The sequence below is a fragment of the Oncorhynchus mykiss genome, chromosome 10 (genome assembly GCF_013265735.2).
Source record: "Oncorhynchus mykiss isolate Arlee chromosome 10, USDA_OmykA_1.1, whole genome shotgun sequence".
Classification (NCBI taxonomy): domain Eukaryota; kingdom Metazoa; phylum Chordata; class Actinopteri; order Salmoniformes; family Salmonidae; genus Oncorhynchus; species Oncorhynchus mykiss.
This window is the reverse complement of record NC_048574.1, coordinates 19748002-19770668: the sequence shown is the minus strand read 5'-3', so window position 1 is coordinate 19770668 and position 22667 is coordinate 19748002. Positions and strand designations below refer to the sequence as shown.

General features: G+C 42.7%; 1 protein-coding gene across 1 annotated transcript in view; it reads right to left on the bottom strand.

Annotated features, from left to right (window-relative positions):
- The window catches only part of LOC110533465 (ceramide synthase-like), a 41371-nt gene extending 21326 nt beyond the window's left edge, over positions 1-20045 (bottom strand). Inside the window, exon 1 of the mRNA XM_021617695.2 lies at positions 19419-20045. Within this exon, the coding sequence (XP_021473370.1) occupies positions 19419-19540 (122 nt within the window). The 5' untranslated portion in view covers positions 19541-20045. The remainder of the gene's footprint in view (positions 1-19418) is intronic.
- Between the last annotated feature and the right edge of the window lie 2622 nt (positions 20046-22667).

Genomic DNA, 22667 nt, shown 5'->3' with positions numbered 1-22667 from the left:
ACGTCGTTGATGCACTTATTGATGAAGCCGATGACTGAGGTGGTATACTTCTCAATGCCATTGGATGAATCCCAGAACATATCCCAGTCTGTGCTAGCAAAACAGTCCTGTACTGTAGCATCCGCGTCCTCTGACCACTTCCGTATTGAGCGAGTCACTGGTATTTCCAAGTGACTCGGAATCAGGAGGATAGAATTATGGTTAGATTTGCCAAACGGAGGGTGAGGGCAAGCTTTGTATGCATCTCTGTGTGTGGAGTAAAGGTGGTCTAGAGTTTTTTTCCCTTTGGTTGCATGCTGGTTGAAATTAGGTGAAATGGATTAAGTTTGCCTGCATTAAAGCCCCCGGCCACTAGGACCGCCGCTTCTGCATTTTATTTTTTCCTTATGGCCTTATACAGCTCGTTGAGTGCGGTCTTAGTGCCAGCATCGGTCTGTGGTGGTAAATAGACGGCAACAAATAATATAGATGAGAACTCTTTTGTTAGATAGTGTGGTCTACAGCTTATCATAAGGAATTCTACCTCAGGCGAGCAATACTAATATTAAACATTGCGCACCAGCTGTTATCTAGTGTCTATCAATCTATCCATCTAGTTTCTAGGCCAAGCTCTTCAACCCTGTTACTGGAGAACTACCCCCCTGTAGGTTGCTCCAACCCCAATTGTAACTAACCTGATCCAGCTTTTCAACCAGTTAATTATTAGTAATGTGCAAGATTAGGGTTGGAGCGAAAACCTATAGGACGGTAGCTCTCCAGGAACAGGGTTTGCGAGCCCATCTAGTATAGATCTTATCCATCTACAGTGCATTTGGAAAGTATTCAGACCCGTTGACTTTTTCCACATTTTGTTATGTTACAGCCTTACTCTGAAATGGATTAAATATTTTTTTCCCCTCATCTACACACAATACCTCATATTGACAAAGCGAAAACTGATATTTTTGAAAATGTATATATATAAAACACTTATTTACATAAGCCTTCAGATCTCTTGCTATGAGACTCAAAATTAAGCTCAGGTGCATCCTGTTTCAATTGATCATCCTTGACATGTTTCTACAACTTGATTGGACATGATTTGGAAAGGCACACACCTGTCAATATAAGGTCCCACAGTTGACAGTGCACGTCAGAGCAAAAACCAAGCCATGAGGTCAAAGGTATTGTCTGTAGAACGGCGAGACATGATTGCGTCGAGGCACAGACTTGGGGAAGGGTAGCGAAACATTTCTGCAGCATTGAAGGTCCCAAAGAACACAGCGGCTTTCATCATTCTTAAATGCAAGAAGTTTGGAACCACCAAGACTCTTCCTAGAGCTGGCCGCTCAGCCAAACTGAGCAATTGGGAGAGAAGGGGATTGGTCAGGGAGGTGACCAAGAACTCGATGGTCACTCTGACAGAGCTCCTCTGTGAAAATGTCAAGAATAGTTAAAAACTGAGTTTAAATGTATTTGGCTAAGGTGTATGTAAACTTCCGACTTCAACTGTATATAACGTAGGTACAGTTGAAGTCGTAAGTTTACCTTAGCCAAATACATTTAACTCAGTTTTTCACAATTCCTGACATTTAACCAGAGTAAAATTCCCTGTCTTAGATCAGTTAGGATCAGCACTTCATTTTAAGAATGTGAAATGTCGGAATAATAGTAGAGAGAATGATTTCTTTCAGCTTTTATTTCTTTCATCACATTCCCAGTGGGTCAGAAGCTTACATACACTCAATTAGTATTTGGTAGCATTGCCTTTAAATTGTTTAACTTGGGTCAAACGTTTTGGGTAGCCTTCCACAACCTTCCCACAATAAGTTGGGTGAATTTTGGCCCATTCATCCTGACAGACCTGGTGTAACTGAGTCAGGTTTGTAGCCCTCCTTGCTCGCACACGTTTTTTCAGTTCTGCCCACAAATGTTCTATAGGATTGAGGTCGGGGCTTTGTGATGGCCACTCCAATACCTTGACTTTGTTGTCCTTAAGCCATTTTGCCTCAACTTTGGAAGTATGCTTGGGGTCATTGTCCATTTGGAAGACCCATTTGCGACCAAGCTTTACCTTCGTGACTTGACTGATGTCTTGATGTTGCTTCAATATATCCACATAATTTTCCTTCCTCATGAAGCCATCTATTTTGTGAAGTGTACCAGTCCCTCCTGCAGCAAAGCACCCCCACAACATGATGCTGCCACCCACGTGCTTCACAGTTGGGATGGTGTTCCTCGGCTCGCAAATCTCCCCCTTTTTCCTCCAAACATAGCAATGGTCATTACGGCCAAACAGTTCTATTTTTGATTCATCAGGCCAGAGGACATTTCTCCAAAAAGTACGATCTTTGTCCCCATGTGCAGTTGCGAACCGTAGTCTGGATTTTTTATGGCGGTTTTGGAGCAGTGGCTTCTTCCTTGCTGAGCGGTCTTTCAGGTTATGTCGATAAAGAACTCGTTTTAATGTGGATATAGATACTTTTGTACCGGTTTCCTTCAGCATCTTCACAAAGTCTGGGATTGAGTTGTTCTGGGATTGAGTTGCACGTTTTGCACCAAAGTACGTTCATCTCCAGGAGACAGAACTTCTGATCCACTGGAATTGTGATACAGTGAATTATAAGTAAAATAATCTGTAAACAATTGTTGGGAAAATTACTTGTGTCATGCAAAGTAGATGTCCTAACCGACTTGAAAAACCTATAGTTTGTTAACAAGAAATTTGTGGAGACGTTGAAAAATGAGTTTTAATGACTCCAACCTAAGTGTATGTAAACTTCCGACTTCAACTGTACATGATGTAACGACGCCACATAAAATTATGCGCTACACGTGCAACGATGCATTGCTAACCTAGCCCACAATGTGTGCTGTGTGGATTGAGCAGTCAACAAGTTGAGCAGTCATTTGAAAGAGTAAGAACATTTCAGCGAGAACTGAAAGGTGAAATCCATTAACGCCAAGATAATGGGATTCATTGCCCTTGACAAATCAACCGTTCTCTGTCATGGGTGATGTACCAAGTAGAGGTCGACCGATTATGATTTTTCAACGCCGAAACCGAAAAAGCTGATGCCGATTAAATCGGCCGATTTTTATATTATTTATTTGCAATAATGACAATTACAACAATACTGAACAAACACTTATTTTAACTTAATATAATACATAAATAAAATCATTTTAGCCTCAAGTAAATAATGAAACATGTTCAATTTGGTTTAAATAATGCAAAAACAAAGTTTTGGAGAAGAAAGTAAAAGTGCAATATGTGCTATGTAAGAAAGCTAACATTTCAGTTCCTTGCGCAGAACATGAGAACATTTGAAAGCTGGTGGTTCCTTTTAACATGAGTCTTCAATATTCCCAGGTAAGAAGTTTTAGGTTGTAGTTATTATAGGAATTATAGGACTATTTCCCTCTATACCATTTGTATTAGATGTTCTTATATGCACTTTAGTATTGCCAGTGTAACAGTATAGCTTCCGTCCCTCTCCTCGCTCCTCCCTGGGCTCAAACCAGCAACACAACGACAACAGCCACCATCGAAGCAGCGTTACCCATGCAGAGCAAGGGGAACAACTACTAGAAGGCTCAGAGCGAGTGACATTTGAAACGCTATTAGCGCGCGCTAACTAGCTAGCCATTTCACTTCGGTTACACCAGCCTCATCTCGGGAGTTAATAGGCTTGAAGTCATAAACAGCGCAATGCTTGACGCACAACGAAGAGCTGCTGGCAAAACGCACAAAAGTGCTGTTTGAATTAATGTTTACGTGCCTGCTTCTGCCTACCACCGCTCAGTCAGATACTTGTATGCTTGTATGCTCAGTCAGATTATATGCAACGTAGGACATGCTAGATAATATCTAGTAATATCATCAACCATGTGTAGTTAACTAGTGATTATGATTGATTGTTTTTTATAAGATAAGTTTAATGCTAGCTAGCAACTTACCTTGGCTTACTGCATTCACGTAACAGGCAGTCTCCTTGTGGAGTGCAACCAGAGAGAGGCATGTCGTTATTGCGTTGGACTAGTTAACTGTAAGGTTGCATGATTGGATCTCCCGAGCTGACAAGGTGAAAATCTGTCATTCTGCCCCTGAATGAGGCAGTTAACCCACCGTTCCTAGGCCGTCATTGAAAATAAGAATGTGTTCTTAACTGACTTGCCTAGTTAAATAACAACAACCCACACAAGTGGCTCAGGTAGTGCAGCTCATCCAGGATGGCACATCAATGCAAGCTGAGGCAAGAAGGTTTGCTGTGTCTGTCAGCGTAGTGTCCAGAACATGGAGGCGCTACCAGGAGACAGGCCAGTACATCAGGAGACGTGGAGGAGGCCGTAGGAGGGCAACAGCCCAGCAGCAGTACCGCAACCTCCGCCTTTGTGCAAGGAGGAGCAGGAGGAGCACTGCCAGAGCCCTGCAAAATGACCTCCAGCAGGCCACAAATGTGCATGTGTCTGCTCAAACGGTCAGAAACAGACTCCATGAGGGTGGTATGAGGGCCCAACGTCCACAGGTGGGGGATGTGCTTACAGCCCAACACCGTGCAGGACGTTTGGCATTTGCCAGAGAACACCAAGATTGGCAAATTCGTCACTGGCGCCCTGTGCTCTTCACAGATGAAAGCAGGTTCACACTGAGCACGTGACAGACGTGACAGAGTCTGGAGACGCCGTGGAGAACGTTCTGCTGCCTGCAACATCCTCCAGCATGACCAGTTTGGCGGTGGGTCAGTCATGATGTGGGGTGGCATTTCTTTGGGGGGCCGCAGAGCCCTCCATGTGCTCGCCAGAGGTAGCCTGACTGCCATTAGGTACCGAGATGAGATCCTCAGACCCCTTGTGAGACCATATGCTGGTGCGGTTGGCCCTGGGTTCCTCTTAATGCAAGACAATGCTAGACCTCATGTGGCTGGAGTGTGTCAGCAGTTCCTGCAAGAGGAAGGCATTGATGCTATGGACTGGCCCGTCCGTTCCCCAGACCTGAATCCAATTGAACACATCTGGGACATCATGTCTCGCTCCATCCACCAACGCCACGTTGCACCACAGACTGTGCTTTAGTCCAGGTCTGGGAGGAGATCCCTCAGGAGACCATCCGCCACCTCATCAGGAGCATGCTCAGGCGTTGTAGGGAGGTCATACAGGCACGTGGAGGCCACACACACACTACTGAGCCTCATTTTGACTTGTTTTAAGGACATTACATCAAAGTTGGATCAGCCTGTAGTGTGGTTTTCCACTTTAATTTTGAGTGTGACTCCAAATCCAGACCTCCATGGGTTGATAAATTTGATTTCCATTGTTAATTTATGTGTGGTTTTGTTGTCATCACATTCAACTATGTAAAGAAAAAAGTATTTAATAAGAATATTTCATTCATTCAGATCTAGGATGTGTTATTTTAGTGTTCCCTTTATTTTTTTGAGCAGCGTATGTAAACCAAATTCTAAAGATTGATTCAGTACATCGTTTGACATGTTTCTACTGACTGTTACGGAACTTTTGGACATTTCGTCACGTTATAGTGGATGCGCTTTGTGACTTTGGAATTGTTTACCAAATGCGCTAACCAAAGTAGCTAATTGGACATAAATAACAGACATTTTCGAACAAATCAAGCATTTATTGTGGACCTGGGATTCATAGGACTGCATTCTGACGAAGTTCATCAAAGGTAAGGAAACATTTATCATATTATTTTCTGGTTTCTGTTGACTCCAACATGGCGGCTAATTTGGCTTCTGTTCTGAGCACCGTCTCAGATTATTGCATGTGTTGCTTTTTCCGTAAACATTTTTGAAATCTGACACAGCGGTTGCATTAAGGAGAGGTATATCTATAATTCCCTGTGTATAACTTGTATTATCATCTACATTTATGATGAGTATTTCTGTTGAAACAATGTGGCTATGCAAAATCACTTGATGTTTTTGGAACTAGTGAATATAATAAGCCAATGTAAACTCAGATGTTTTTATTTATTTTATTTTAATTTCATTTTAATTTCACCTTTATTTAACCAGGTAGGCTAGTTGAGAACAAGTTCTCATTTGCAACTGCGACCTGGCCAAGATAAAGCATAGCAGTGTGAACAGACAACACAGAGTTACACATGGAGTAAACAATTAACAAGTCAGTAACACAGTAGAAAAAAAAGGGGAGTCTATATACATTGTGTGCAAAAGGCACGAGGAGGTAGGCGAATAATTACAATTTTGCAGATTAACAACACTGGAGTGATAAATGATCAGATGGTCATGTACAGGTCGAGAAATTAGTGTGCAAAAGAGCAGAAAAGTAAATAAATAAAAACAGTATGGGGATGAGGTAGGTAAAAATGGGTGGGCTGTTTACCGATAGACTATGTACAGCTGCAGCGCTCGGTTAGCTGCTCAGATAGCAGATGTTTGAAGTTGGTGAGGGAGATAAAAGTCTCCAACTTCAGCGATTTTTGCAATTTGTTCCAGTCACAGGCAGCAGAGAACTGGAACGAAAGGCGGCCAAATGAGGTGTTGGCTTTAGGGATGATCAGTGAGATACACCTGCTGGAGCGCGTGCTACGGATGGGTGTTGCCATCGTGACCAGTGAACTGAGATAAGGCGGAGCTTTACCTAGCATGGACTTGTAGATGACCTGGAGCCAGTGGGTCTGGCGACGAATATGTAGCGAGGGCCAGCCGACTAGAGCATACAAGTCGCAGTGGTGGGTGGTATAAGGTGCTTTAGTGACAAAACGGATGGCACTGTGATAGACTGCATCCAGTTTGCTGAGTAGAGTGTTGGAAGCCATTTTGTAGATGACATCGCCGAAGTCGAGGATCGGTAGGATAGTCAGTTTTACTAGGGTAAGTTTGGCGGTGTGAGTGAAGGAGGCTTTGTTGTGGAATAGAAAGCAGACTCTTGATTTGATTTGATTGGAGATGTTTGATATGAGTCTGGAAGGAGATGTAAATATATGATATAAATATAAACTTTATCAAACAAAACATGCATGTATTGTGTAACATGAAGTCCTATGAGTGTCATCTGATGATTAAGGTTAGTGATTAATTTAATCTTTATTTCTGCGTTTTGTGAATGCTATATTTAGCTGGAAAATGGCTGTGCTTATTGTGGTTTGGTGGAGACCTAACATAAACGTTTGTAGCGCTTTTGGTGAAAAGCATATTTGAAATTGGACCCTTTGATGGGATTAACAACGAGAATAGCTTTAAAATGGTATGAGACACATGTATGTTTTAGGAATTGTAATTATGAGATTTCTGTGGTTTGAATTTGGCGCCCTCTATTTTCACTGGTAGTTGTCATATCGATCCCGTTAGCGGGATTGCAGCCATAACAAGTTTTAAACAGTTCAACATTCACAAGGCTGCAGGGCCAGACGGATTACCTGGACGTGTACTGCGAGCATGCGTTGACCAACTGGAATGTGTCTTCACTGACATTTTCTCCCTGTCTGAGTCTGTAATAATAACATGTTTTAAGGAGACCACCATAGTCCCTGTGCCCAAGAACACTAAGGTAACCTGGCAAAATGACTACCGGCCCGTAGCACTCATCTCTGTAAACATGAAATGCTTTGAAAGGCTGGTCATGGCTCACATCACCTCCACCTTACCGGCCACCCTAGACCCACTTCAGTTTGCATATCGCTCTAACAGGTCCACCGACGATGCAATCGCTATATCACTCACTGCACACTGCCCTATCCCATCTGGACAAGAGGAGTACCTATGTAAGAATGCTGTTCATTGACTACAGCTCAGCATTCAACACCATAGTAACCTCCAAGCTCATCATCAACCCCGCCCTGTGCAATTGGGTCCTGGACTTTCTGACAGGCAGCCCCAGGTGGTGAAGGAAGGAAACATCTCCACCTCGCTGACCCTCAACACTGGAGCCCCACAAGGGTGTGTGCTCAGCCCCCTCGTGTACTCCCTGTTCACCCATGACTGCGTGGCCATGCACGCCTCCAACTCAATCATCAAGTTTGCAGACGACACAACAGTAGCAGGCTTGATTACTTAAAACTACGAGACAATCTACAGGGAGGAGGTGCGGACAATCGGAGTGTGGTGTCAGAAAAACAACCTCTCACTCAACGTCAACAAAACGAGATGATTGTGGACTTCAGGAAACAGCAGAGGGAGCACCCCCTATCCACATAGAAGGAACAGCAGTGGAGAAAGTGGAAAGTTAAGTTCCTCAGCGTACACATCAACGACCCTAAAAAACCCTGACTAATTTTTACAAATCCACAATCACAGCGTGGTACGGCAACTGCTCCGCCCTCAACCGCAAGGCTCTCCAGAGGGTGGTGAGGTCTGCACAACTCTTCACCGGGGGCAAACTACCTGCCCTGCATGACACCTATAGCACCCGATGTCCCAGGAAGGCAAAAAAGATCATCACAGACAACAACCACCCGAGCCACTGCCTGTTCACACCGCTACCATCCAGAAGGCGAGGTCAGTATCAGTGCATCAAAGCTGGGACCGAGAGACTGAAGAACAGCTTATATCTCAAAGGAAATCAGACTGCTAAACAGCAATCAGTAACTCAGAGGCTGCTGCCTACACGGAGACTCAATAACTGGCCACTTTAACAAATGGATCACTAGTCATTTTAAACAAGAGATATGAGTCTCCAGCTTCAGTGATTTTTGCAGTTCGTTCCAGTCATTGGCAGCAGAGAACTGGAAGGAAAGGCGGCCAAAGTAGGAATTGGCTTTGGGGGTGACTAGTGAGATACAGTGCCTTGCGAAAGTATTCGGCCCCCTTGAACTTTGCGACCTTTTTCCACATTTCAGGCTTCAAACATAAAGATATAAAACTGTATTTTTTTGTGAAGAATCTACAACAAGTGGGACACAATCATGAAGTGGAACAACATTTATTGGATATTTCAAACTTTTTTAACAAATCAAAAACTGAAAAATTGGGCGTGCAAAATTTTTCAGCCCCTTTACTTTTAGTGCAGCAAACTCTCTCCAGAAGTTCAGTGAGGATCTCTGAATGATCCAATGTTGACCTAAATGACTAATGATGATAAATACAATCCACCTGTGTGTAATCAAGTCTCTGTATAAATGCACCTGCACTGTGATAGTCTCAGAGGTCCGTTAAAAGCGCAGAGAGCATCATTAAGAACAAGGAACACACCAGGCAGGTCCGAGATACTGTTGTGAAGAAGTTTAAAGCCGGATTTGGATACAAAAATATTTCCCAAGCTTTAAACATCCCAAGGAGCACAGTGCAAGCGATAATATTGAAATGGAAGGAGTATCAGACCACTGCAAATCTACCAAGACCTGGCCGTCCCTCTAACCTTTCAGCTCATACAAGGAGAAGACTGATCAGAGATGCAGCCAAGAGGCCCATGATCACTCTGGATGAACTGCAGAGATCTACAGCTGAGGTGGGAGACTCTGTCCATAGGACAACAATCAGTCGTATATTGCACAAATCTGGCCTTTATGGAAGAGTGGCAAGAAGAAAACCATTTCTTAAAGATATCCATAAAAAGTGTTGTTTAAAGTTTGCCACAAACCACCTGGGAGACACACCAACCATGTGGAAGAAGGTGCTCTGGTCAGATGAAACCAAAATTGAACTTTTTGGCAACAATGCAAAACGTTATGTTTGGCGTAAAAGCAACACAGCTCATCACCCTGAACACACCATCCCCACTGTCAAACATGGTGGTGGCAGCATCATGGTTTGGGCGTGCTTTTCTTCAGCAGGGACAGGGAAGATGGTTAAAATTGATGGGAAGATGGATGGAGCCAAATACAGGACCATTCTGGAAGAAAACCTGATGGAGTCTGCAAAAGACCTGAGACTGGGATGGAGATTTGTCTTCCAACAAGACAATGATCCAAAACATAAAGCAAAATCTACAATAGAATGGTTCAAAAATAAACATATCCAGGTGTTAGAATGGCCAAGTCAAAGTCCAGACCTGAATCCAATCGAGAATCTGTGGAAAGAACTGAAAACTGCTGTTCACAAATGCTCTCCATCCAACCTCACTGAGCTCGAGCAGTTTTGCAAGGAGGAATGGGAAAAAAATTCAGTCTCTCGATGTGCAAAACTGATAGAGACATACCCCAAGCGACTTACAGCTGTAATCACAGCAAAAGGTGGCGCTACAAAGTATTAACTTAAGGGGGCTGAATAATTTTGCATGCCCAATTTTTCAGTTTTTGATTTGTTAAAAAAGTTTGAAATATCCAATAAATGTCGTTCCACTTCATGATTGTGTCCCACTTGTTGTTGATTCTTCACAAAAAACTACAGTTTTATATCTTTATGTTTGAAGCCTGAATTGTGGCAAAAGGTTGCAAAGTTCAAGGGGGCCGAATACTTTCGCAAGGCACTGTATATATACTGTATTTTATACCCTCCATTGCACCTTGCCTACGCCGCTCGACCATCCATATACTTATATGTACATATTCTCATTCACCCCTTTTAGATATGTGTGTATTACGTAGTTGTTGGGGAATTGTTAGATATTACAGCACTGTCGGGAACCAGAAGCACAAGAATTTCACTACACTCGCATTAACATCTGCTAACCATGAGTATGTGAAAAATACAATTTGATTTGACGACAGCTCAGCGTTCAACACCATAGTGCCCTCAAAGCTCATCAATAAGCTAAGGACCCTGGAACTGAACAACTCCCTCTGCAACTGAATCCTGGACTTTCTGACGGGCCGCCCCCAGGTGGTAACGGTAGGTAACAACATATCAGCCACGCTGATCCTCAACACACAGGCCCCTCAAGGGTGCGTGCTCAGTCCCCTCCTGTACTCCCTGTTCACTCATGACTGCACGGCCAGGCACGACTCCAACACCATCATTAAGTTTGCCGATGACACAACAGTGGTAGGCTTGATCACCGACAACGACGAGACAGTCTATAGGGAGGAGGTCAGAGACCTGGCCGTGTGGTGCCAGGACAACAACCTCTCCCTCAATGTGATCAAGACAAAGGAGATGATTGTGGACTACAGGAAAAGGAGGACCGAGCACATTTTCATTGACCGTGCTGTAGTGGAGCAGGTTGAGAACTTCAAGTTCCTTGGTGTCCACATCACCAACAAACTAACATGGTCCAAGCATACCAAGACAGTCATGAAGAGGGCACGACAAAACCTATTCCCCCTCAAGAGAGTTTCCTCAAAAGGTTCTACAGCTGCACCATCGAGAGCATCCTGACTGGTTGCATCACTACCTGGTATGGCAACTGCTCGGTCTCCGACCACAAGGCACTACAGAGGGTAGTGCATACGGCCCAGTACATCACTGTGGCCAAGCTTCCTGCCACCCAGGCCCTCTATACTAGTCGGTGTCAGAGGAAGGCACTACAATTTGTGAAAGACTCCAGCCACCCTAGTCATAGACTGTTCTCTCTGCTACCACACGGCAAGTAGTACCGGAGCACCAAGTCTAGGTCCAAGAGCCTTCTAAGCAGCTTCTACACCCAAGCCATAAGACTCCTGAAAATCTAATCAAATGGCTACCCAGACCATTTGCAGTGCATTGCCCACCCTCTTTTACACAGCTGCTATTCTGTTATCATCTATACCTAGTCACTTTAATAACTCTACCTACATGTACATATTACCTCAATTACCTCGACTAACTGGTGCTCCTGCACATGGACTCTGTACCGGTACCCCCTGTTTATAGTCTCGCTATTGTTACTTTACTGCTACTCTTTAATTACTTGTTCCTTTTATTTCTTATTTGTATTTTTTAAACTGCATTGTTGGTTAGGGGCTTGTAAGTAAACAACATCTGTTGTATTAAGGCATGTGACTAGGTCTGCACATTTTGGGTAATATTCAGGGGTGGAAACTTTCCGTGGGAATTAATGGCAATATTTGGGAATATGTGCAAATTAATATTAATACCATTTAAATGTAGAAGTTTTTGCATTGGATATATTTACCATTTCATAGGGAGACAGAAACATAAACCTTTTACCTAATCATAAGTAGACATAATTGCAAATTATTAAATCCTTCCAATAGAAATAAAGAAAAACTATTTAGTTACGGACTTGAACTGTAATTAAATTAGTTGACTTCACATGAGATGATTTCACTGAACAACAAAAGTGAATATTGAATGATCTCCAATGATCCATTGCATCTCTCAAAAACGTTTTCAACATATGTGTAAAATTATAGTCTAGAAACTAAAGCTTTGGTTGTCTTCCTCTCAGGCTTCCATGTCTTCTCCCTGGACCTCCTCAATGTCCACCTCTTGATCATCAGACTCTGAGGCCTCATCTTCACTGTCACTTTCCAACCTTGTCGAGGATGGCTCGTTGTCAGGCTCAAAAAGCCTCAAATTTGCCCGGATGACTACCAATTTTTTAACCCTTGTATTGATCAGCCTGTTGCGTGCTTTGGTGTGTGTGTTCCCAAACAAGGACCAGTTGTGCTCTGAGGTGACTGATGTTTGTGGGATTTGGAGAATGATGGAGGCAACAGGGGAAAGAGCCTCAGATCCACAAAGTCGCTTCCACCAGGTGGCTGATTAGATATCTTAGCACGACTGCCATATTGCATCTCAATCCCAAAGCCCTTGCTTGGAACTCTACTTCGCCAGACTACCAAGAACCTTGACCTCATTCAGGCCAAGGTGGCGAGACAGTAGTGATGACACCATAGGCCTTGTTGATCTCTGCACCAGACAGGATGCTCTTGCCAGCATACTTGGGGTCCTACATGTACGCTGCGGCATGTATGGGCTTCAGGCAGAAGTCTTCACACTTTTTGATGCATTTCAGAACTGTAGTTTCCTCTGCTTGGAGCAACAGTGAAGTGGGCAGGACAGTACGGATTTCTCTTACATCTGCAAGCAAAGTCTGAACTAGAGGTCGATCGATTAATCAGCATTTTTGGACACATTATGGCCGATTACATTGCATTCCATGAGGAAACTGCGTGGCAGGCTGACCACCTGTGACGTGAGTGCAGCAAGGAGCCAAGGTAAGTTGCTAGCTAGCATTAAACTCTATGATTTGATAATTGATAGAGTAGTCTGAGCGGTGGTAGGGGGCAGCAGGTTCGTAAGCATTCATTCAAACTATACTGCGTTTGCCAGCAGCTCTTAGCAGTGCTTGATTCACACGCTGTTAATGACTTCAAGCCTATCCACTCCTGAGATTAGGCTGACAATACTAAAGTGCCTATTAGAACATCCAATTGTCAAAAGTATATGAAATACAATGGTATAGAGAGAAATAGTCGACGCGTCATAATTCCTATAATAACTACAACCTAAAACTTAACTGGGAATATTGAAGAACTGGGAATATTCAACCACCAGCTTTCATATGTTCTCATGTTGTTAAGGTTTTCTTCCGTCGAAGGAGAGGAGGACCAAAATGCAGTGTGGTTATTTCGATTGATCTTTAATAAAGATAATGACGACCAATACAAAACCATAAACATATATATATATATATATATATATATTTTTTTTAAACAGCCCTATCTGGTGCAAACAAACACAGAGACAGGAACAATCACCCACGAACCACTCAAATAATATGGCTGCCTAAATATGGTTCCCAATCAGAGACAACGATAAACACCTGCCTCTGATTGAGAACCACTCCAGGCAACCATAGACTTTCCTAGACAACCCCACTAACCACAATCCCATAACCTACAAAAAAACCCTAGACAAAACACACACTCAATCCGTGCAATGGCTACTGCTATAGGAGTTTCAGGCTGCTTTCCACTCTCTCCCAAAATACATCATCCAGGAGAATCCTCTTGATGTGGCTGTCCATATCGGCAGACTGTGATATGGCCATTTCTTGGAGAGACTCCTTCCCCTCCAGGAGACTGTCAAACATAATGACAACACCACCCCAACAAGTGTTGCTGGGCAGCTTCAATGTGGTGCACTTATTCTTCTCACTGTGCTTGGTGAGGTAGATTGCTGCTATAACTTGATGACCCTTCACATACCTAACCATTTCCTTGGCTCTCTTGTTTTCAGTGCCATTATGTCATTGAGGAGCAGATTCAATGCATGAGCAGCACAGCCAATGGGTGTGATGGGAGGGTAGGACTCCTCAACTTCAGACCAATCAGCCTTCATGTTCGTAGCATTGTCTGTCACCAGTGCAAATACTTTCTGTGGTCCAAGGACAATGACGACTGCCTTCAGCTCATCTACAATATAGAGACCGGTGTGTCTGTTGTCCCTTGTGTCTGTGCTCTTGTAGAATACTGGTTGAGGGGTGGAGATGATGTAGTTAATTATTCCTTGCCCATGAACGTTCGACCACCCATCAGAGATGAATGCAATACAGTCTGCTTTCTCTATGATTTGCTTGACATTCACTTGAACTCTGTTGGACTCTGCATCCAGCAAATGAGTAGATAAAGCATGTCTGGTTGGAGGGGTGTGTGCTGGGCGAAGAACATTCAGAAATCTTGTCCAATACACATTGCCTGTGAGCATCAGAGGTGAACCAATTGCATATACAGCTCGAGCAAGACATTCATCAGCATTTCTCTGACTATGATCCTCCATTGAGTCAAAAAAACTTCTGATTCTAGGAGAACCATGAGCTGTTGCTATCGATAAAGTGTCTGATTCATAATTTTCACCTCGAATAGAAGTAGAGGGACTTTTGTCAGAGGTTGCTTGTTGTGAGTGCTGAGGGAACTTTATGCACTTGGCCAGATGATTCTGCATCTTTGTTGCATTCTTCACATGTTATTTGGCACAGTATTTGCAAATGTACACAGCTTTTCCTTCTACATTAGCGGCAGTAAATGTCTCCACACATCAGATAGTGCCCGTGGCATTTTCCTGTAAAGATTAGGAGAAAAAAAAGAGTAAAAAAAACAACAAATACAATTCCATGTACAGATAAATAGTTAAGCAGTTAGATTAAACAACTCCTTTGTAAGATACACGTTTAATTTTAAATAAGTATGTAAACAGGTGTATTAACACTCAGTTAGCAGGCTCAAGCAAGCTAAAAATCCACATGATAGCAAAAAATAACTAGCAGAAACTGTTAACAAGTTAGAAATGATTTAAACACACTTTGCCGTAGGCTACTATTTATTAGTTAACAAAATATAATGTATGTCACATAAAATATATTCACCCCACCCAATATTGTAATCAAAACTTACCAGAAAGCATGTAGGCCTTGGCTCAGACAGTGTGGTAGTGTGGGCTCAATAGCATCTCATTAGTGTGTAAGATCTTGAGAATCAGCTGTACATGTGATGGAAGAGCGCACTACACATGTGATGGAAGAATGCACTGTGCATGCAGAGGATTGCAATTCCATTGAATTGGGGATAATGTAACCAAAATATGCCACAAGACCTAGAATTACCTTGTGTATCCCACAAAAAACATTCACTGTTATAAGCTAGCTTTTTTGATGAATTTAAGCAAAATTCCCCAAATTCCCGAGCTTAACTTCCCATGGACAATTTCTGATTTTCTTTTTTAAATTTACCAGAAAGTTTCCTACCCTTTGCAACCCTACATGTGACTAATACAATTTGATTTGACATCTTGTAATGAATAATGTGGATATTGAGCAGGTTGAGGAGACTAAACTTCTTGGAGTAACCCAGGATTGTAAACTGCCATGGTCAAAACATATTGAAACAACAGTAGCTAGGATGGGGAGGAGTCTGTCTATAATAAAGCGATGCTCTGCATTCTTAACAGCACTAACAAGGCAGGTCCTACCGGCCCTAGTTTTGTCGCACCTGGACTACTGTTCAGTCGTGTGGTCAGGTGCCACAAAAAGGACTTAGGAAAATTGCAATCGGCTCAGAACAGGGCAGCACTGCTGGCCCTTGGATGTACACAGAGAGCTAACAATAATATGCATGTCAATCTCTCCTGGCTGAAAGTGGAAGAGAGCTTGACTTCTTCACTACTTGTATTTGTGAGAGGTATTGACATGTTGAATGTACCGAGCTGTATGTTTGAACTACTGGCAGCTCGGACACCCATGCATACCCCACAAGACATGCCACCAGAGGTCTCTTCACAGTCCCCAAATCCAGAACAGACAATGGGGGGTGCACAGTACTACATAGAGCCATGGCTACATGGAACTCTATTCCACATCAAGTAACTCATGCAAGAAGTAAAATTGTATTTAAAAAAACGTACAGAACAGCAGGGACAGTGAAGCCACACAAACAAAGACACATGCATACAAACACACAATAACAAACACACTATACACACACATGTACACATGGATTTTGTGTTACAGATGCTATGTGGTAGTAGAGTAGAGGCCTGAGGGCACACACTTAATATGTTGTGAAATCTGTTATGAATGTATTGTAATGTTTTTAAAATGTATAACTGCCTTCATTTTGCTGGACCCCAGGACCCCATCCATGGAAATGACTGGTACAAGAAAAATATGGTGGAAACTCCCTCTAGCATAGAATCATGCTTTAATTGTAAGTGGAGTACACAAGTCAAGAGCACACTCCAGGAAAATGTGGGATGCAGCCACACATTGAAAACTGACATTCACATAATAGCAGAAATGGGGCAGCTGAAAACCTTCTGGTGCAACGCTGTGACCATGTCTCTCTCCGTCACTGTGGAGGAAACTGTTCTCCATTCCAGATAAACTCAGTGCTTTTTAAACTGGGGCAAGGTCATGTCTTGCCTATAGGTACCCTGATGCTGTTGTATCATTGTGCCAAAAAATATCAAATGTGGAAATGGCCACATACAGCATGATTTTCAGTTGGTTGGAGGAGCATGGGGCTCAAAATAGCTGAGCTGTGGGTTTGATTTAGGTATTGTATTGAATAAATGTCATAACAATATGTTTCTTTGGATTTAATTAGGCCTATATTACTACTGTGTTGGCCAATAGCCATGTACAATGACTATAGTTGGCTATATACACTGAGTGTACAAAACATTAGAAACACATTCCTAATATTGAGTTGCAACCCCTTTTGCGCTCAGAACAGTCTAAATTTGCCAGGGCATGGACTCCACAAGGTGTAGAAAGTGTTCCACAGAGATGCTGGCCATGTTGACTCTAATGCTTCCCACAGTTGTGTCAAGCTGGCTGGATGTCCTTTGGGTGGTAGACCATTCTTGATACACATGGGAAACTGTTAAGCGTGGAAAACCCAGAAGCATTGCAATTCTTGACACAAACCAGTGTGCCCAGCACCTACTACTATACCCCATCCAAAGACACCTAAATATGTTGTCTTGCCCATTCACCCTCTGAATAGCACACATACACAATCCATGTCTCAATTGTCTCAAGGCTTAAAAATCCTTATTTAACCTGTCCCCTCCCCTTCTACACTGATGAAATGGATTTAACAAGTGACATAAAAAAAAGGGATCATAGCTTTCACCTGGATTCACCTGGTCTGTCATGGAAAGAGCAGGTGTTATTAATGTTTTATATACACACCACCCAGTTCATGACAATGGATCGCACGTGGCATTCGCATGCTATATAAAGCAAGCAGACAGGCATCGAGGCATTGTTACTGTTCGATTGACCTCTAGAATGGGAAAAATTAGTGACTTAAGCGACTTTGAGAGTGGTATGATGGTCGGTGCCAGGAATGCCAGATCCAGTGTCTAGGGTAAACAGAGAATGGTGCAACTAGGGTTGCACATGTTGGGGAATATTCGAAGGTGGAAACTTTCCGTGGGAATTAACGGAAATATATGCAAAATAATATTAAGACCATTTAAATGTAGATGTTTTTTGCTTTGGATATATAGTTGAAGTCAGAAGTTTTTTTTATTTATTTAACCTTTATTTAACCAGGTAAGGTAGTTGAGAACAAGTTCTCATTTACAACTGCGACCTGGCCAACATAAAGCAAAGCAGTGTGACACAAACAACAACACAGAGTTACACATGGAATAAACTAGCTTACAGTCAATAACACAATAGAAAAAAATAAAGTCTATATACAGTGTGTGCAAATGGCGTGAGGAGGTAAGGCAAAAAAAATAGGCCATAGTAGCGAAGTAATTACAATTTAGCAACTTAAAAATCTGCCGTTTCCAGCTACAAAGTCATTTATAACATTAACAATGTCTACACTGTATTTCTGATCAATTTTATGCTATTTTAATGGACTTTTTTTTGCTTTTCCTTCAAAAACATGGACATTTCTAAGTGACCCCAAACTTTTGAACGGTAGTGTATATATATTGAAATGTATGTTTCATTGGATAAGCGTGTTGACATAATTACCATATTATAATTAATATGAGGCCTAGATTATTACATAAAGCATGGATTCGAACAGTGTGGGTACATGGGAATTAATTACCTGATGTTCTGTCATGGTGGTGGGCCTTGAGCCCACCTGTAGGGGTGGCAGGTAGCCTAGTGGTTAGAGCGTTGGACTTGTGACCCTGAGCTGACAAGGTTAAAATCAGTCTGGATTTGAACCAGTTGTCTGTAGTGACGCCTCTAGCACTGAGATGCAGTGTCGGTAAAACACATCACTGGCTAAAATACCGCTAGAGATAGAACAACTCAAGCATCACATCCTGCAGCTTATCCAGACGGTCACTGACCCACTGGCACTTCTAACAGGCAGGTAAAATAAATACAACACATACAGTTGCTGGCCAACAGATCGGAAAACAAAACTTATCCTATAGCCGTTATTGCAGACAGATAACGTAAAAATTATTCTAAAGAAAACAACATTGTAGCAAACTGGAGAGGCATTCAAACGGAGTTTACCGGGCTACTGAGAATGTAGCCCCTGGGGCATCCACACGTGTAATTTTTATTTTTTTTTTTTCCCCGTTAGATGAGCATTATTACCGAATTGATAAGAGCGTTATTAAAACCAAGCGATCCGCTCAGTATAGTTCAGCACTTAACATTGCATAACTCAGTAGCCAGCGCTGGAGGTTGGCGGGGATTATCAACTGGAGTGACAGGGTTCCCAACTAGAGTGACAGGGTTCAAATGAACATTGAATTGACCCTTGCGCATGTGAGTGCGTAATTTTGACCAAAACGGAGCAATATTCCCAAGGTGTTAGTTATTATGTTGTAATTCACTGGGTTAGCCACCGTTATAATAACGCTACTAACGCTACCTACAATAAGATTTTCGAGTACGACATGTAATGGCCATTAAGACAAATCAAATTTACAAACAAATAATATCTAATCTAATAATATATTTTAGCGCTGTTTGAAAGAGCAAATGTGGCTAATTCGGTTAAAACCTTGTGCCAAGCTCAAGACTCAATTTGTTTTATCAGCTTGCACGACCGTGCTAGCCAGCTAGCTAGCTAGCATAGCCTTAGGGCCAGCTACTGCTTGTCCAGGGTTAAACATATACCATAAAGAAAGGAAATGAATAATTACCTCTCGCTGACCAGTACAACGTCGGCATCGGTCCACTGTTTGAAAATGGAAGGGAGTACTCTCCGAAAGATGAAGAAGAGACCGGGAAAAACTACGACGCCGCAAGCCAGCACTTGCAACATCCTTGCGTTGCACTTGTCCTGCTATCAAGCTAGCGACCTATCTATTATTATAATTTGGTTCGAGGGCTACTAAATGTATTTTACACACCGTGTTTTACACCGGTGACTGGGATTCGCCGTGTTTTCTAGACTGCATTGGTGCTCACGCCACAAGATCCAGTCACCGGTGACCGCTGCGTTTTTCCCTTGCCTCAGCAGCACCACACTGTACCGTTACACAAAAACTAGCGGTGAAGGTACCCGGTGATTGATTGGTCTTCACTCCTGCCCTGGCGCAAAGCCGGTAACGTTAGCCAACACGCTAACTACATGCCGCAGAATACACTTTAATTACGAGGTTTGAGATTATTCAACCAGCAAAAACATGCGCCCGGTAGTCCACGATGAATATCATAAATATGTGAATTAAACCGCGGAAAGGCAAGGTTCGACCTATGCTTCTTCGAGATGGGGTGCTATGCTGCTAACCATCAACGACTCGACAAGCGCTTTTATGCCTGACGGTGCAGACCCTACACACTGTGGACTGCAAGGTGCATTCCGCAAGACAGCGCCATCTAGGCAGCAGCGGACCTGTGCTGCATACCGTTACAGAACCCTGATTATTCTGAATTTAGCTGTTTTAGTAGCCAACTCTTACTAGTCTCCACTAGAACACTGAATTAGACTATGCATTATTATAAAAGCATGCATTTTCTTTAAAAACACTCTATTTATATGTATCACAAAAGAGAAGTAGAAATATAAATATTCACCACATTTTTATGTATTTTCTGTATATGTATTGATGTAATGTGCATGCTATTTCTAATCACCTTAAACGCTGTATAAAACATATAAGTATCAAAAGAGCTCTGTCAATTTTGTATTTGCTCCACATTCTGTATAAGTACAGTACCTTCGTAAAGTATTCAGACCCCTTGACTTTTTCCACATTTTGTTACGTTACAGCCTTATTCTAAAAATGAATAAATTGTTTACATTTGGGGAGTGTCTTCCATTCTTCTCTGCAGATCCTCTCAAGCTCTGTCAGGATGGATTGGGAGCGTCGCTGCAAAGCTATTTTCAGGTCTCTCCAAGAAATATTAGATTGGGTTCAAGTTCGGCCTCTGGCTGGGCCATTCGAGGACATTCAGAGACATGTCCCAAAGCCACTCTTGCATTGTGTGCTTAGGGTTGTTGTTGTGTTGGAAGGTGAACCTTCGCCCCAGTCAGGTCCTGAGCGCTCTGGAGCAGGTTTTCATCAAAGATCTCTGTGTACTTTGCTCCGTTCATCTTTCCCTCGATCCTAACTAGTCTCAAAGAGTTCTATCTTGGTTTCATCAGACAAGGGAATCTTGTTTCTCATGGTCGGAGAGTCTTTAGGTGCCTTTCGGCAAACTCCAAGGGACCTGTTTTGTGCCTTTTACTGAGGAGTGGCTTCTGTCTGGCCACTCTACCATAAAGGCCTGATTGGTGGAGTGCTGCAGAGATGGTTGTCCTTCTGGAAGGTTCTCCCATCACCACAGAGGAACTCTAGAGCTCTGTCAGAGTGACCATCGGGTTCTTGGTCACCTCCCTGACCAAGGCCCTTCTCCCCGATTGCTCAGTTTGTCCGGGTGGCCATCTCTAGGAAGAGTCTTGGTGGTTCCAAACAAATTCCATTTAAGAATGATGGAGGCCACTGTGATCTTAGGGACCTTCAATGCTGCAGAAATGTTTTGGTACCCCTCCCCAGATCTGTGCCAAAACACATTCCTGTCTCGGAGCGCTACGGACAATTCCTTCAACCTCATTGCTTGGTTTTTGCTCTGACATGCACTGTCAACTGTGGGACCTTATTTAGACAGATGTGAGCCTTTCCAGATCATGTCCAATCAATTGAATTTACCACAGGTGGACTCCAATCAAGTTGTATAGTCATCTCAAGGATGATCAATGGAAACAAGATGCACCTGAGCTGAACCTCGAGTCTCATAGCAAATGGTCTGAATACTTAAAACAAATTAAGATAAAATAAACGACCTGTTTTCGCTTTGTCATTATGGGGTATTGTGTGTAGATTGCTGAGGATTTTTATTTAATTAATACATTTTAGAATAAGGCTGTAACATAACAAAATGTGGAAAAAGTCAAGGGGTCTGAATACTTTCCGAAGGCACTGCATATCAATGTATACGATGGGGGACAACAGTAAGTAGTGAGTGAAGGTTTTCATGCTGAGGGGGGTATGGTGGGGTGGGTAAAGGGCAGTGTGGCATTAATGGCGCTCCGGCTGTGGCGCTCACTGAGTGGTGGAGGGCTCATGGTGTGAGGGCTTAGTGACCCACAGGTCACCCAGTGCTGTTGAGTCCACACAGGCTCCCCTTTGTTCTCCAGTCTGCCCGTCACAGCCCCTAATCCTGCCCCTGCCCCATGGGCTCCCAAAGCCAGCACCGCCCACTTACCCCTACTGAGTCCTCACACACACACACACACACACACACACACACACACACACACACACACACACACACACACACACACACACACACACACACACACAAGGGAGAGAGATATCCTGTTGGTGTTACTGCTCTCTCTCATGCTATCTCCCACTCTCCCAGATTCAGATATACTTTATTAACATGAATGACAAGGCCACTGTTGCTAAATCAAAGTGAGATAATTACATAAACAAGAACAGTAAATGAATAAATAAATAAATAATAGTAATGGTGATTAGAGGAAGAGGAAAAAAATATATAAATAAAAATATATATTATTGCTTGGTACTTTTTTCACTAGTCTGTGGTAAAATGTCACAACTGTTAGTACAAAACTTAAAACACATATTCAACAATGCTGTTTTTTCAAAACTTCAAAACTATGTGCATTTTCAATTGACTTAGTACAACACACATAATCACACAGTAACTTTTTCACCAAACCTAATCAGTGTTTCATCTAGAAATACCTTAAATGTAAAGTAATTGCAGAATCTTGTTTCTCATGGTCTGAGAGTGTTTAGGTGCATTTTGGCAAACTCCAAGCGACCTGTTATGTGCCTTTTAGTGAGGAGGGGATTCCGTCTGGCCACTCTACCATAAAGGCCTGATTGGTGGAGTGCTGCAGAGATGGTTGTCCTTCTGGAAGGTTCTCCCATCTC